Below are 13,089 nucleotides of genomic sequence, written 5' to 3'. Positions count from 1 at the left end.
TGACTCTGTTCGAGAGGTCAAAAATATCACTGAACACCGAGATGGAATAAGTAAATTTAGGAAAATGAGGATGAAGGTGACACGGACTGTGATGTGTGGTATTTGCGTGAAAACTACAATCCAGCGGCACATACAATTTTGTGATGTTGTGCCACCACTGTGTCAAACGCTCAACAGCTGAGCGTTCACGGCTGTGTGAATACGGAATGAGTGAATGCGTGGAAACTTTGACATGGCAGAGGAAATCTAAACAGTGGAACTTCGGTGAATGACATCTAAAAGAAAAGGCATTTCTCACAGAGGCAGCATCCACCTTCCCATCAAATAGAATTGGGTCGCTCCATAATGAGCTATTAGTGCCAGCCGGTAGCATGCTTACAGCAGCTAATCTCCACTTAGGTAGAATCATCACTGCTATGTTAACTATGCTTGATGGACGCGTGCGTTCAGTGACTGATCCATCCGAAATACCTTGGGTCAGTTTTACCGGCTAACAGACATCATTGGAGGAAACATAGGCAATGTTCCAGTTCTTTCACTGGATCCACTCAAAAGAGCTTGTTCGATCTCAAGGATGAGGTCGAGTGGCATCTTTAGTTTGTCTTTAATGATTTTACTGCTTTGACTTAAGGTATTTTAGTTTTATTAGTTTCGTACGATTACCACATGTCTGTCAAGCTGGACGGCTTACATTCGGAAACTAAACAGTTTAAAGTTGCGCTACTTAATACATTTGTTAGTAGTTAAAACTATTCCCATAAAACTGCTTCGGCAGATGATCTGGTCCTGCAGCACATGTACATCCGCATCACTGAAGAGGGTGTCAGTTCAAACTTTTGAGCAGAATTGCTTAAATGTGGGAGCGTCACTCCGATTGCTTTCTTTGAGGCAAGCAGACCACGAAAGTTCAAAGGGATACTGCAGCCAGAAGCTCGGTGCACCTTCAGGCTTACGTGATGACACTGCGAGGCAACTAACTCAAAGAAAGTGACTCGCGTACAGAAGACGATGTTGATCTTAGTGAACTTAAAATGTAACGTGGGCTTATGGCTTTGCGGAATGTTGCTTGAGTGTCAAAAATTGACTGCAGCATACAGCAAACGTCTATATAAAAGTTTAACTGAGTTTCGGGGACGGTGCTTACGTAGTGAGCCACAGTAAGAGTGAAAACGGTGACGGTTCGTGGGCCAGTCTTCATCAGTCACATAAATAGGGTCTTTTATAAGAGAAAAAGAAAAGCGGTTTCACAAATTTCAAACTCGATTGAAGCGATCCCCTCTTCGAAGACAACTCGACTAAAATAGCATCAAGTGTTTGTGCCGAGAGCATCTTTCCCAATAACTTGATAAAACATCATTATCATTGAGAGCAACCCCAGATAACAACAATTGCGCTTCACTATCATACAGTCATGTCAATTTACTTGCATGAAGAAAAAATAGACCAGGTAGGAGTAAGGCTAGTCTATCACAAACAACCTAGGTACCTACATCTCCAACACTCAGTTTATCCGGATAGAATCTCAGAGTATGGACACAACTGACAATTATTAGCTGTCACGTAGTTCATTTTCTCAAGTCAACCAGAGACGTCACGTGGAATGCATCCTGGAGGTCCAACACCACCAACACCTCCCAAGCTTTTCATAACACCTCTCATCATCCTCTGTCATATAAACTTCTGTCCACTTCTAATGTCCCATTACTCCGAATTAAGAACGGAAAGCAATGCTTTTCTCGGTAACTCACCATGCGTAATACATGGCCCAGCCACCTTATACTGGAGTGCTGGATGCAGTCTTTGAGTAAAGTACCCCAAAAGACTTGTTTCCTGACCACTTCATTTCGAATTCACCGCTTCCAACATACTCCAGCCATGGTTCACAACCACGTAACAGTTCAGCCCGCAACATAATCTGGTGCACGCATCCCTTGATGTCACACGTGACATAACATGGAAAGCACAATTCTGGCCTCCAAGAATCGTCCATTGACTTCATCTGTCACAATACCGTCAGAGCTGATAAAACTTCCGGGATATGTATGGCGTTCAGCAACTTACAGTGCCTCGTTGAATGACGGAATTGAACACCATTGCTCGTAAAAAAAACTTTTGGAGAGCTTCCCATATATTCTCACGCGCATACAAACACGGAACTACTAACGGCGCACGATATTCACGGAATTCTGGGGTATACAATGTTGCTGAAAAATGAATCGGTCGGTGGAGTCAAACTTACTCTGGAATTCAAAGATCATCAAGATTTTAGGGCAACTATATGCGCGTCGTTACTCTAACACTCGACGGATTGTCCATTCAGCCTTTTCCTGGCGGGAATCCTGTATTGTGCTCTGGAGTTCCACCTTCACGGACCGACGACTTATGGTAAGTGGTGCAAAGACTCTGATTACAACAATCTGATTTCTCTGTGATTGCTTCTTTACTGCGAGTACTTTTTCTGAAAATAGGCACCAATATTGGCTCGCTCCAGTTGGTTTGGATAGACTCTTTCACCCAAGCAAAAAATCGATAAGCACCGAGTGAAAAGCTCACCACCATCTTTGAACATTGTGGAGGGGAAATTATTGGGACCAGCAGATCATTGACGCTTGAGGGTCAAAAGAAACTCAGAAGGCACTCCGAAACAGTTATAGAACCCAAAATCATTGTCCAGGACCACGATGCAGGTCGGAAATTCCGCCGAGCAACTTCAGCATGTATCCAGTTGAGTTGTTCTGGAAAGCGTTTGACCTAAAAATTCAGCCGCTCTTCTATTTTCGAGATAATCGAGTCGTTGTTATCGGTGAATGCTTCGTTTACCGGCGACCTCTTTCAGTCTGATACGCATATCAGCTGGAATGGCTTACACATATTCGAAGCTTTTCTCGCCTCTTTCATCTTCCCAGATTTCCGGACCTACCAAGCTTCACGATTTGTGCAGATTCTCCTTTCACCTGAAGTCTGGTAGTTTATCTAGTGATATTGTACTCTCGAACAGGAGGAATACGTGTCCGAGCTTCAAGCAACTGTAGTGGTGCTCAAGATCCAGTGCTCCGATCAATTTGACATTCCACAAGCGGAGTGCCAAGAATCTTTATAGGTGCCGGACACTACCCTCCTGTAAGAGTCAACATCAGAAGACGTGTTATCCAAAGGCACTTCAGTAGAAGGTTTTCGTAAACTTGTTCTACATTAGGATTCAAGAGCTTCTTAATTACCAGGCGAAGTATGCGCATCTTGCGGACCCCTGAAAAACACAACGGGAAGCAGGATCGAACAAATGAGTGATCCGAATCCACATAAACCTTCCCGAACGAGCAATAATCAACAACTGACCAGCTCCACTTATAGCGGCTTCGACTGTTCCGAAAGTGAGTATTGCAAATAAACAGTCTGTAGTCGGTGCCGGACCTACCCTCCTGTAAGAGTCAACATCAGAAGACGTGTTATCCAAAGGCACTTCAGTAGAAGGTTTTCGTAAACTTGTTCTACATTAGGATTCAAGAGCTTCTTAATTACCAGGCGAAGTATGCGCATCTTGCGGACCCCTGAAAAACACAACGGGAAGCAGGATCGAACAAATGAGTGATCCGAATCCACATAAACCTTCCCGAACGAGCAATAATCAACAACTGACCAGCTCCACTTATAGCGGCTTCGACTGTTCCGAAAGTGAGTATTGCAAATAAACAGTCTGTAGTCAGCATATAAATTCAGCAGGCTATTAGCATTGTCCGTTGTGATTCCAATTTAAGACGAGCACTCAAATGAACCTAAGCAGCACCAAGTCAACCTACTTGCGCATTCGTGTCCCGGGAACGACAACAATATCCCCAACCCTTAGCTCACCGCAAGAAGGCACTCAAAACGTCATAAAAACTGCCTTTGGGAGTATCGGAGCTATAGAATATTGGGTCGTGAAAGCAGATACTGCGAACAGACGGCGATTATCGGTGTCTTCATGGGATAGTCTCAGAGACGTTGCCACACAAAAGTGATCACCAGCGGACTACAGTTCAAGTAAAGAGGATTCAAATCGGTGGTTTAGAACAACAGAACCAGATACGGTGGCATATGCGTTAGCGAGGATGCGCAACCAAAACCGAGCGGAAGTCGCTGGGGAGATCACACACTTGGATCCTCGTTTCAGATAGACAGTAAATCAATAGGAGGCGAGTCCATCGTATACGCCACAACAGCCTGTTGTTCACATTGTTTCAAAGTGGGACAATAAAAGATCTCACATGAACCAAGCGCTGGCGCTTTAAGACTGGTCGTGGTGGCTAAGTCAACTGTCAATAATGTGCAACCAGCGACAAGGGGCCCTTGAGAATGGCCTAAGAAAATGCCGCTAGAAAAAGGTTGAGTGGAAGCAAAACGAACGTTTGAAAGACAAAGAAGTGAGGATTCCGAAGTAGCCTGTTTTCGTTTATCCACCTTGCTACTTGCAGCAAGTAAGGCGACCCGACTGATGACACGTGACGGTCTATGTGGCATCAAATTAGTTGTAACTGTACAGTTCATAGTTGTACGCGGGCTGGGACACTGCCAAGGTACCCAGACCTAGAAAAGGGGGACGATTAGGGTCCTAAGCCAAAGCCATTGGCTCAAAATCCTAGCCGCAACGAACCAGCTGTTGGGGTAAGGTCGTCAGAGCGATGCGCCACACACGTTCCAACCCCAACCCAAAGGATCAGGAAACTGTTAGTCAGACCGCCAATCATTGACCAACCTAGTATGAGAGGTTCCGTTAGTGTCGCACGTACACACCCCAATATAGCTCAACTGACTGCGGAGATGCGCAAACCATTACATCAGTCTCTTCGTGACAGTGACTGAACAACTATAAACAACAAATCAAGATACACTGACGAACAGCTGCAGTGAAATCGCTCAGCTCATCGGACACACCAATGGTCACATCCTATTTACTTTTATCGAGCAATTTGGTAACACTTTGGCTATGAATAAAAAATGGCTTAATTCGGAATACTGAAACTTGTTGATCTCAAGACAAAATGCCGCCGAAAGTGATTTTTCCAGTGGTTGACGGGAACGAGTTCCCTCGAGTAATCTCCTGGCCAACCACAAAGCCAATTAGGAATAAATCAGTCTGATACTTTGCCTACTTATTATCTGTCCACATGGAGACTGCATTTACCTAAGTTTCCTTGAAAGCTTGAGCTAAGAAATTCTCGAATTGGTTTGTTTTATTTTTTAGGGCCATGTTCACAAACACATGCTCAGTGTCTCAATTCTGATCAACTTGACCCTGAAATTGCAATTTGGATTTCTGGCACTATTTTCAGTTTCAGAGTTTTGCAACCATATAAGAAGCATTAATGCGGGCAAAGCACAAAACCCGGAGTGAACTCATGGTATTCGCTGGAATGTTCTTTTCAAACGTTGGTAATCAATTCTTTGCTTCATAATACGCATACCTCAGTTTTATTTACTGTTGTCTTAGCCGCAAATCCCAGACGGTAGTTTTCATCTACCGATCGATGCATTCACAGAAGTTTCAGATGACAGGACAAATCCAAGACACTGCATCACAGTCTGGATGCCATCGAGGCTAACTGTTGGTGAATGTGACATGATCCAATTATTTTGTGCAGTTCCCATGTACATAAATATCGACCAGAAAAGGTCATGGTGAACATCAGCAGCCAGCTTCGGTCATAGAATGCACCGATGAAAAAAATATACACAACGGTTGCCCTCGAAGATTTCACCTCGATCACGGGCCGGTACACTCAGCTAGCTAAACCACCACATGAGGTTAACTTGGTGTCGCTTCAGTGGACTAGTTAAACTATCAAGGAGTATCGACTCCATTTCAATGAATTCACGGAAGGGTCTACAGCACAAATGCTTGTTATCAGATTTTGTGAGTTTGTAGTCATCAGATAGCTGACTGGTACAATATGGGGCGAACTGAGACACCGTTAAACCAACACTTGAAAGATAAGCTGATGTCACGTTGACTCCACATTCGAAACAGTCTATAAATGCCGCCCTGGTCTTCCTTAATCGAATGGCAATATCGACTTTCTTTATACCACTGGGCATATACAGGGGGCCAGGAAGATAACTTTGCTTACCACTTCGGTCGGCTCATCCAAAAAAATTTCGGGTCTGATCTTCACCAGTCTTGCAGTAGTGCTTTACACGATACAAGCGTGAGACGAATAACAAACAATAAGGCTGCCGAAGAGTTTTCAGCAACCTTGTAAGTAGTTCTCCTTTATGAACATATTTTGCAATACTCAAATATCGTATCAACTGAAATGTGAGGCGGCCCTTGTGCAGCAAATTCAGTTGAAGAACATCATAAACGAGAGATTCACTTGAGTCTCCCATGAAAACCAAATTGATTTGCAAATAAATGTATGTGTCCCAGCATTAATTAGTTTATTTAATATTGTTTCAATCTCGATTGGCCGTATGTAAGAGATGTCGTTATCTGTGAGCGAATACCCTGAGTGAATCTCGACTCCACCAGCATCAGAAGCCGCGTGCTGGTTTCTCATGATCATATGGATGAAAACTTCGAAATACACCACTTTAAGAACGGTTACAAAGTCATGGGGGACACCTTTGCACTACAGACAATTGCAGAGTGTCTGATGATTAACAGGATGGAAGACAAACTACTCACAAGTTTGCTGAAAACTCTTCGACAGCCCACGATCGCTTTCGCCCTTCTTGGGGCTCATCAGGGAGGCGCAGTCCCCGAGTTTCCATCAACCTTATTTTCTACTTGAACCCAAATTGGGTAGAAGACAGTTTTCAAGTCATGGAAGATTTTCACTGTTGGTTGATGTAAGCAGTGATGCTGTTCCAGAACCTGTCGAAGAACGAATATGCGATCTGCGTAAGCTTTCGGAAGATGGAACTAAGTGTGATTTTAACAGATTTGTCTCGCTCTGTGATCACTCAGCCGGAGAAGGATGAAACCACAGAATACCACGAATGCCATATCTGTCACGAAGATTTTCACACAAAGTTCGTGTTTTTTGAGGATGACGATAATGATGCCTCCTGGCGTCTCGAAACAGATATCCCCCACGTTATTCATTCTTCTGAACAGCAATTAATGTTTACGGCTCATTCACCTGAACGCAGTAGCTCCAGGGGCTCATTCCAGCTTAATTACTTTTCCGGGCTCTGGACTCAGCTTTTCCCTGTGAGTTCTCAGTCAATCCAAACTGGTAGCTAAACACAACATTCAAATTCCCGACGAAACGCAACTCGACCAAAGGTCATAGGCTGGAGGTACTCGATATCCCTAAGTGCAGGATTGTAAGCACAACCACAAAGTTATAAAATAGTAGTGGCTAGCGATTCGAAGTAACACGGGCAATTTACTGTCACCTCATTTAGGAAGAGCTGTTATGTCGAATAGTCAGACTCCTAAGGAATTTGATGCGTGAGGTCAACCAAGTGAGAAGTCAACAGGCATAAAACCGTAATTTCCGGGAGGTCGTTATTTTATCGAGCGGATTTACGAGGCATAACTCATCTTCAAGCAGTGAAACTTAACAACTGGGCGCGTTTATAAAAATAGTTCTTTTCGATCGCTACAATATACAACACGCACTCTATCAGCTGAGTCCTGGTGATAACCCACAGCTACAAGGTGAAACATCTACACTGCGCCCATTGAAGTGCGAGCCATGGGGGAAACAGGCCCATATCACAAGTACCTAGATCTCCGATGCGTTTTTATAACCAGATACATCCAACGCTTTAAAGAGACGGTGAAGTGATCAAAACGCAGATCAATCTGTTACTACAGCGGTGATATTTAACACCGAGTCTCACTGCGTCAGAACCTAACTACAAGGATAAATCCATCCCAGCTGTATTCGTATAAATGAACCTAGTCAAGAGGCGTAGCAAAAACTCATTTTAGGCTGAAATCCCACGCAAAAAATAAACTATGTATGGTTTTCCAGTTACAGGTGTAACTCATTAAAAACTGCACTGGTGTTAGATAATTGGGCTGCTACGACCTTGGACAATCGATGAATGCCATGCAAAACAACGACATTGTGTACCAGCCCTATGGCTAACAGCTCTATGAAGATTGTAACTGACTGCATACAGACCATGAACATTCCGCGCGCTTCCCACCATAGGTTGGGTTGCAAGACTAAGAACTGCACAAGCTAATAGGGAATCACACGCTGTGCACTTAATTTGGGGTGATAGTTAGCAGGGCAATTAAACCACAGTATTCATGTTACCTGAAGGAGACGAACGAGTGGCATCCCGTCATCGGTTTTTTGGTACAAGGTCTCGTGATAGAGAATCACACCAGATATGTTTTTGGCCAACACTGGATCGGCAGAGAACAGAAGTTGTCGATAGGCACGTCTGTTCTCTTCGGAATTTTCCACATTTATGGCCTTCAATCGTTTGCCTAGGGTGGCTGTTTAGAAGCAAAAACAGTTTATCCTTAGTCACAGCTAGTTACTTACGAACACTTTCGTCGGCGGCCAGAATGCCCTTTCCGGGGGCCACAATTGCATTTGCTATATCCCGTAACTCTTTGAGTTTTCCTTCGGGGAGATACTCCGTAAATCTTGGCATAACTGCTGGCATCTTGTCAATGGATGGGATGGATCTTGATGGTAGCTCACTCGGTTGTAGACTTTATTTAAAATAATCAATAGTATGTGACGCGCGTAGGAATCAATCGATATGTTTGGTAGGTGCCTCAAGTGAGCAATTAGTTGACACAATATAGTTGGTCAACTCTGCCATAACAGCAGCAGAGACCGTTCCAATACAAAAATCTAAGCAAGAAAATTCTGTTCAACGTCACCAGTTCTTTCACCGTTGTTAGATTTTGAAGAAAGGTAAGATGCACTCAGTCAGAAACCAAGAGGAAGCAAATAAATGTAACCTGTGGGACAAAGCGGGCAGCATTCGTAGCCAGGAAGGATGGATCATTACAGCATGTTTATAATGCGGTGAAGCATCAGTTTGAGGAGCTTATATGTTCGTTCGAAAGTAAATTGAAGAGTCATTTATCTTGTCCGCCGCTTCTATTCGTTGGGTCCAAATTACATGCTTCAACGGATGTTGCCAAAGTCAGGTCCCCGTTGCTTGCATAGGTACTAATTCTTAACTAGTTAGTCACCCCTGTTTGCACGCTGGGGAAGAAATCCAAACAGAATCTCGCAAACGTCCACCGAACATCCCTCAGGTCACCGTTAATCTCGACAAAAACAATGTTACAGATATGGTGATGGTTTGAAAAATACTAGCCATCAGCGTGGGTGAGTACATCGCTCTGTTTTTGAAGAGCATTCCATCTTGTGATGAAAGTAATTCTGCATGAAGTGACTTTGTTTTCTTCTTGGGAATAGCTCTTCGACAGTAGCATCGGAACTAATGAACTGGCAATCGTCTCATCTTGGATGCACACACACTTGTTCAACTGTACGGTGCGTCGAGAGTGTTACTGGATTGCGGATAAAGGCGCTCGTTCATTAAGTCAGAACACATCATGATGCGGGTCCGCAATACGACTGGTATCGATGAACGTGAGTCAAGCCGATTAATTCGGAAAAATCACTGCTATGAACACAACAGTAAGAGAAAGGGTCGGATACCAGTTTGCAAACATCATTTGAGTATCCAACATCTCCAAACACAGAAATTTCAGGTAGAGACTGACGGAACAAACAGAAATAACGACAGGTCGTAGGAAACTTAACACCAATCCAGCAATGAGACATAAAGATCATCCGAACAACCAATGCCTCCACAAGAAAATTACTTTTTGAAAAAAGAATAAAAGTAGATTGCGTGAGGACTTGGTTCTAGCCTACAACAATCAATTCGAGATACCCACATCTGCAGAAAAGGTTTCACGCAGTCTTGATAGAGACCGAGAAGAGGAATGCCACTGAAACCGAATAGCGACCATACCTTGCAACGCCTCCAACCATGCACTGGGGGGAGCATGTGGATCCCATCCTGGAAAGCGAACAGCACCGACAGCTTGCAAACGTTTCGTAATCGCTTATATATCTCTCTTCAAGATCAACGGTTGGCCACTTCTGTGCTTTCGCCACTCTGAATTGGACACGGAAAACAGCACTCTCTTCGGCAGACGATGGTTCCCCATACGCATTACATGGCCTGACCAACGCAGCTTTTGGTACTGGACACATTCTTCGATAGAAGCCGCCGTTACACAACCGAACACTCGTTTCCTAATTTCATTTTTGCGACATCGTCAGCACCAGCCTACACGAGCAATATTTCTGAGACAAACCTCATTGAAGACCTGAATACGTCCCATTTCGGCTGTTCGCAGAGGCCACGTTTCACAACAAAACAGTCCGTATTGTGGCCAGGTTCACGTCCCTTAAGAATGAGGAATATGCTGCTTTGCCAAAAAGTTTGACTCGTACTGGCAAACGCAACCCGAGCCCTAGTGAACTGTGAACCGATCTCATTTGTCACACTACAGTCGGAGCTTATACAACCTCAAGGATACGTAGAATGCCCTATAACTTCTCCCTGGATTGTAAGTGACGCGTTCAGACTACACGTCCAGGAGTACGATCTTACAGTGTATGCAAAGCGCATGCTGAAGGATGGGATAACTTTGGCCAGTTCATTCAACAGCATCTGCGTCTTCTTCTGCGCTTCAAAGAGTAGAGGTCTGCATATCCCACGGCAAAAGCGCTTTCGTCGGCAGCTATTTGAACACCAGGGTTTTGAAAGCATTCCACTGTTCGTCTCATTATCTAATCGATCAAAAAATGGAAGGGGATAGACTCAGGTTTCTCGAAGTTAATGTTAAATCCTCGATATCCTGTCTATCTGGCTGCTTTTTAACACGCGCACAGGAATGGAGGCTATAAGAGAGCTCTTCGAAAACCGTCACAAGCTGAATTTTGATAATTTGAAGAACATATCAAATTCAAACTTCCAGGACACTCCTTAGTGGGCGCGCACGTTAAGCACAGTCCTACCAGGAGAGTCCAGTGAGTCTTGAAAATCCACAGATACTAAAATTGTGAGTCGTTCATACGTATGGCGTTACTCTAGCACTTCAAGTGATTTGAACAGGTGATCAACGTAGACCGTACAAGGACACTCTCGATTAAATGCTTCACAGATGAGTATAAGGTGACGAATGATAAGCGTCCGACTGGAGTCAGACTGATTCCATGGGACTGGTGCACTCACTGCTGGGCCGGTTTCACCACCGGGCATAAGCACAGATTCTCCCATGTAGTCAGGGACAATCTCCTTTTCCCATATGCAGACGAGCGCTGACTAGACTTCGGTCTTATGTTGTAAAATGCTGGTGATAGGGCATCCGGAACAGGGGCTCGGCGGTGCTTAAGGGAACATATGCACTCGTAAAACTCCGAGGCCACAGGGAATTTCAGGTACACCGTCCACGGTTCTACTGGATTTCAGTCATCCAACGGAATGCCGGAAGCGGGGTAAGAATTGATGTTCGTAGGGTTCAACCAGGCCATCAAGCAGTCCATCTTTATTGAAGATGGCCGCGCACTTTGATTCTTCATGGTTTCGGTCACATGCGGTCTCCCGGAACCGCTTGTGCGGATCTTTAGGCATTCTCGGATTCCTGCGCCTATTCCATTTTCTTCGCCATACATGTCCGTGAGAATTCAACCTCAGCGCGCAAGGCAAGTTCTAACCGACGTCTGATAACTCGTCGACCTAAATTGTTCGGGGCTGGCGAAGATAACTATCTGAAATTCAAGCTGTGACACTGCTCTCCCTGGTATCCATTACTTGAACTCACGCGGTAGCGCCGTGCCAGAGGCGACAGTCGGTAGTGGAAATATGTGGCTATCTCGTTTCAGCACGAATCTACATTCGACGACGGAGCAGTTGGAGGAGTCCTTAAGAAAGTTCTGATAAATTTTGGATCTGCCAGTCTTCCAGTTGCCAACCGAATCGTCCACCTTTACGAGTCACTGATCCCCCCAATCAGTAACTGTTAGCAGGCTGTTGATTGATCTCAGATGACCAGTCGTTTTTTGGAAGTTATTACTACATAAAAACCGTTTGCGAATTGCATTAGTTGAAGCAGCCGTCCGCCAGTGTCCGTGCGTACCGAGTCCAATCCAAGCCTACCACCCGAATGAGTCTCAGATAAGCGAAGTCTGTCTAGTTGCGCATTCAAATTTCCGGCATGATGTCAGATTTTAGCACACCGCAAAATAAAAACTGCCTTCGATGACATCATAACTACAGTCGGTTGCGGCGTAAGCAGACACGACAAACACAGTGATAGACTTTCCGGTTATGGAACTTCTTCAGAAGACGAAGCTGGTAAAGCATGTGTATGATTTCTGGGAAGCCTGTGGTGACTATAAACTTCAGGTTAGGAAGGCAGTATTCATGTCCTCGTGGAGTTTTCCGCAACGCATGGGTTCCGAAATGCTTCACCTTTTTGGTTTTCTAGATATGTATGTATGTATGACGGCGTGAAAGCTAGAATCGAAAATAAATGTAGCCGCATAATTTTTCAGTTATCCCTTGGCCCTCTTCTGAAGCTAAAATTTCGCAGGTAGAAGGAATTTTGCTTTTTAACGTTTAAACAGTGCGGGTCCAGAACCGGGAGAGTTGCGGTTGGGAACCAAGCATAGACGGGTGGATGTTTATGCCGCTGAGAAAAACTCGCGGACCTGAACACGAGGTTTGCGAGGAATCTTTTCGCTAACAATTTCAGAACATTTTTTCGTTGGTATCGGTTATGGACTGTGATTACACCTACATCACAAGATTCATCAACTATAAGAATGCCATTTAACAAGTCGGCGGGGAAAGTACACGGGCCACTCTTCTGAACGGTCCACACAAAGCTTGCCGGCCGAATACACCGGCCCTGCCTTCTATCATTTCGGTCACTTGAGAGGGAGAACTTGAGAAAACGGACTTAAAGTATCCACGGTATGTTAAAGCGATCAGCCTACCAAACTAAACGTAAGGCTACGCTAAAACCTATCAGTGAAAGGAAGAAGGGCTTCGCTGCGGAGTTATTTATTCGGAAATGCCAACTGACCGGTTACAGACCATTGA

General features: G+C 44.5%; 1 protein-coding gene across 1 annotated transcript in view; it reads right to left on the bottom strand.

Annotated features, from left to right (window-relative positions):
* T265_04184 (hypothetical protein) overlaps nt 1–13,089 on the bottom strand; it is a gene marked incomplete at both ends in the record, with an annotated part of 59,675 nt that overhangs the window by 10,894 nt on the left and 35,692 nt on the right. The window contains 2 exons of the mRNA XM_009168866.1: nt 8,253–8,428; nt 8,487–8,632. Of these exons, the coding sequence (XP_009167130.1) occupies nt 8,253–8,428; nt 8,487–8,632 (322 nt within the window). The remainder of the gene's footprint in view (nt 1–8,252; nt 8,429–8,486; nt 8,633–13,089) is intronic.

This window comes from Opisthorchis viverrini (assembly GCF_000715545.1).
Source record: "Opisthorchis viverrini unplaced genomic scaffold opera_v5_66, whole genome shotgun sequence".
NCBI lineage: Eukaryota > Metazoa > Platyhelminthes > Trematoda > Opisthorchiida > Opisthorchiidae > Opisthorchis > Opisthorchis viverrini.
This window is presented reverse-complemented; position numbering and strand designations above follow the sequence as displayed.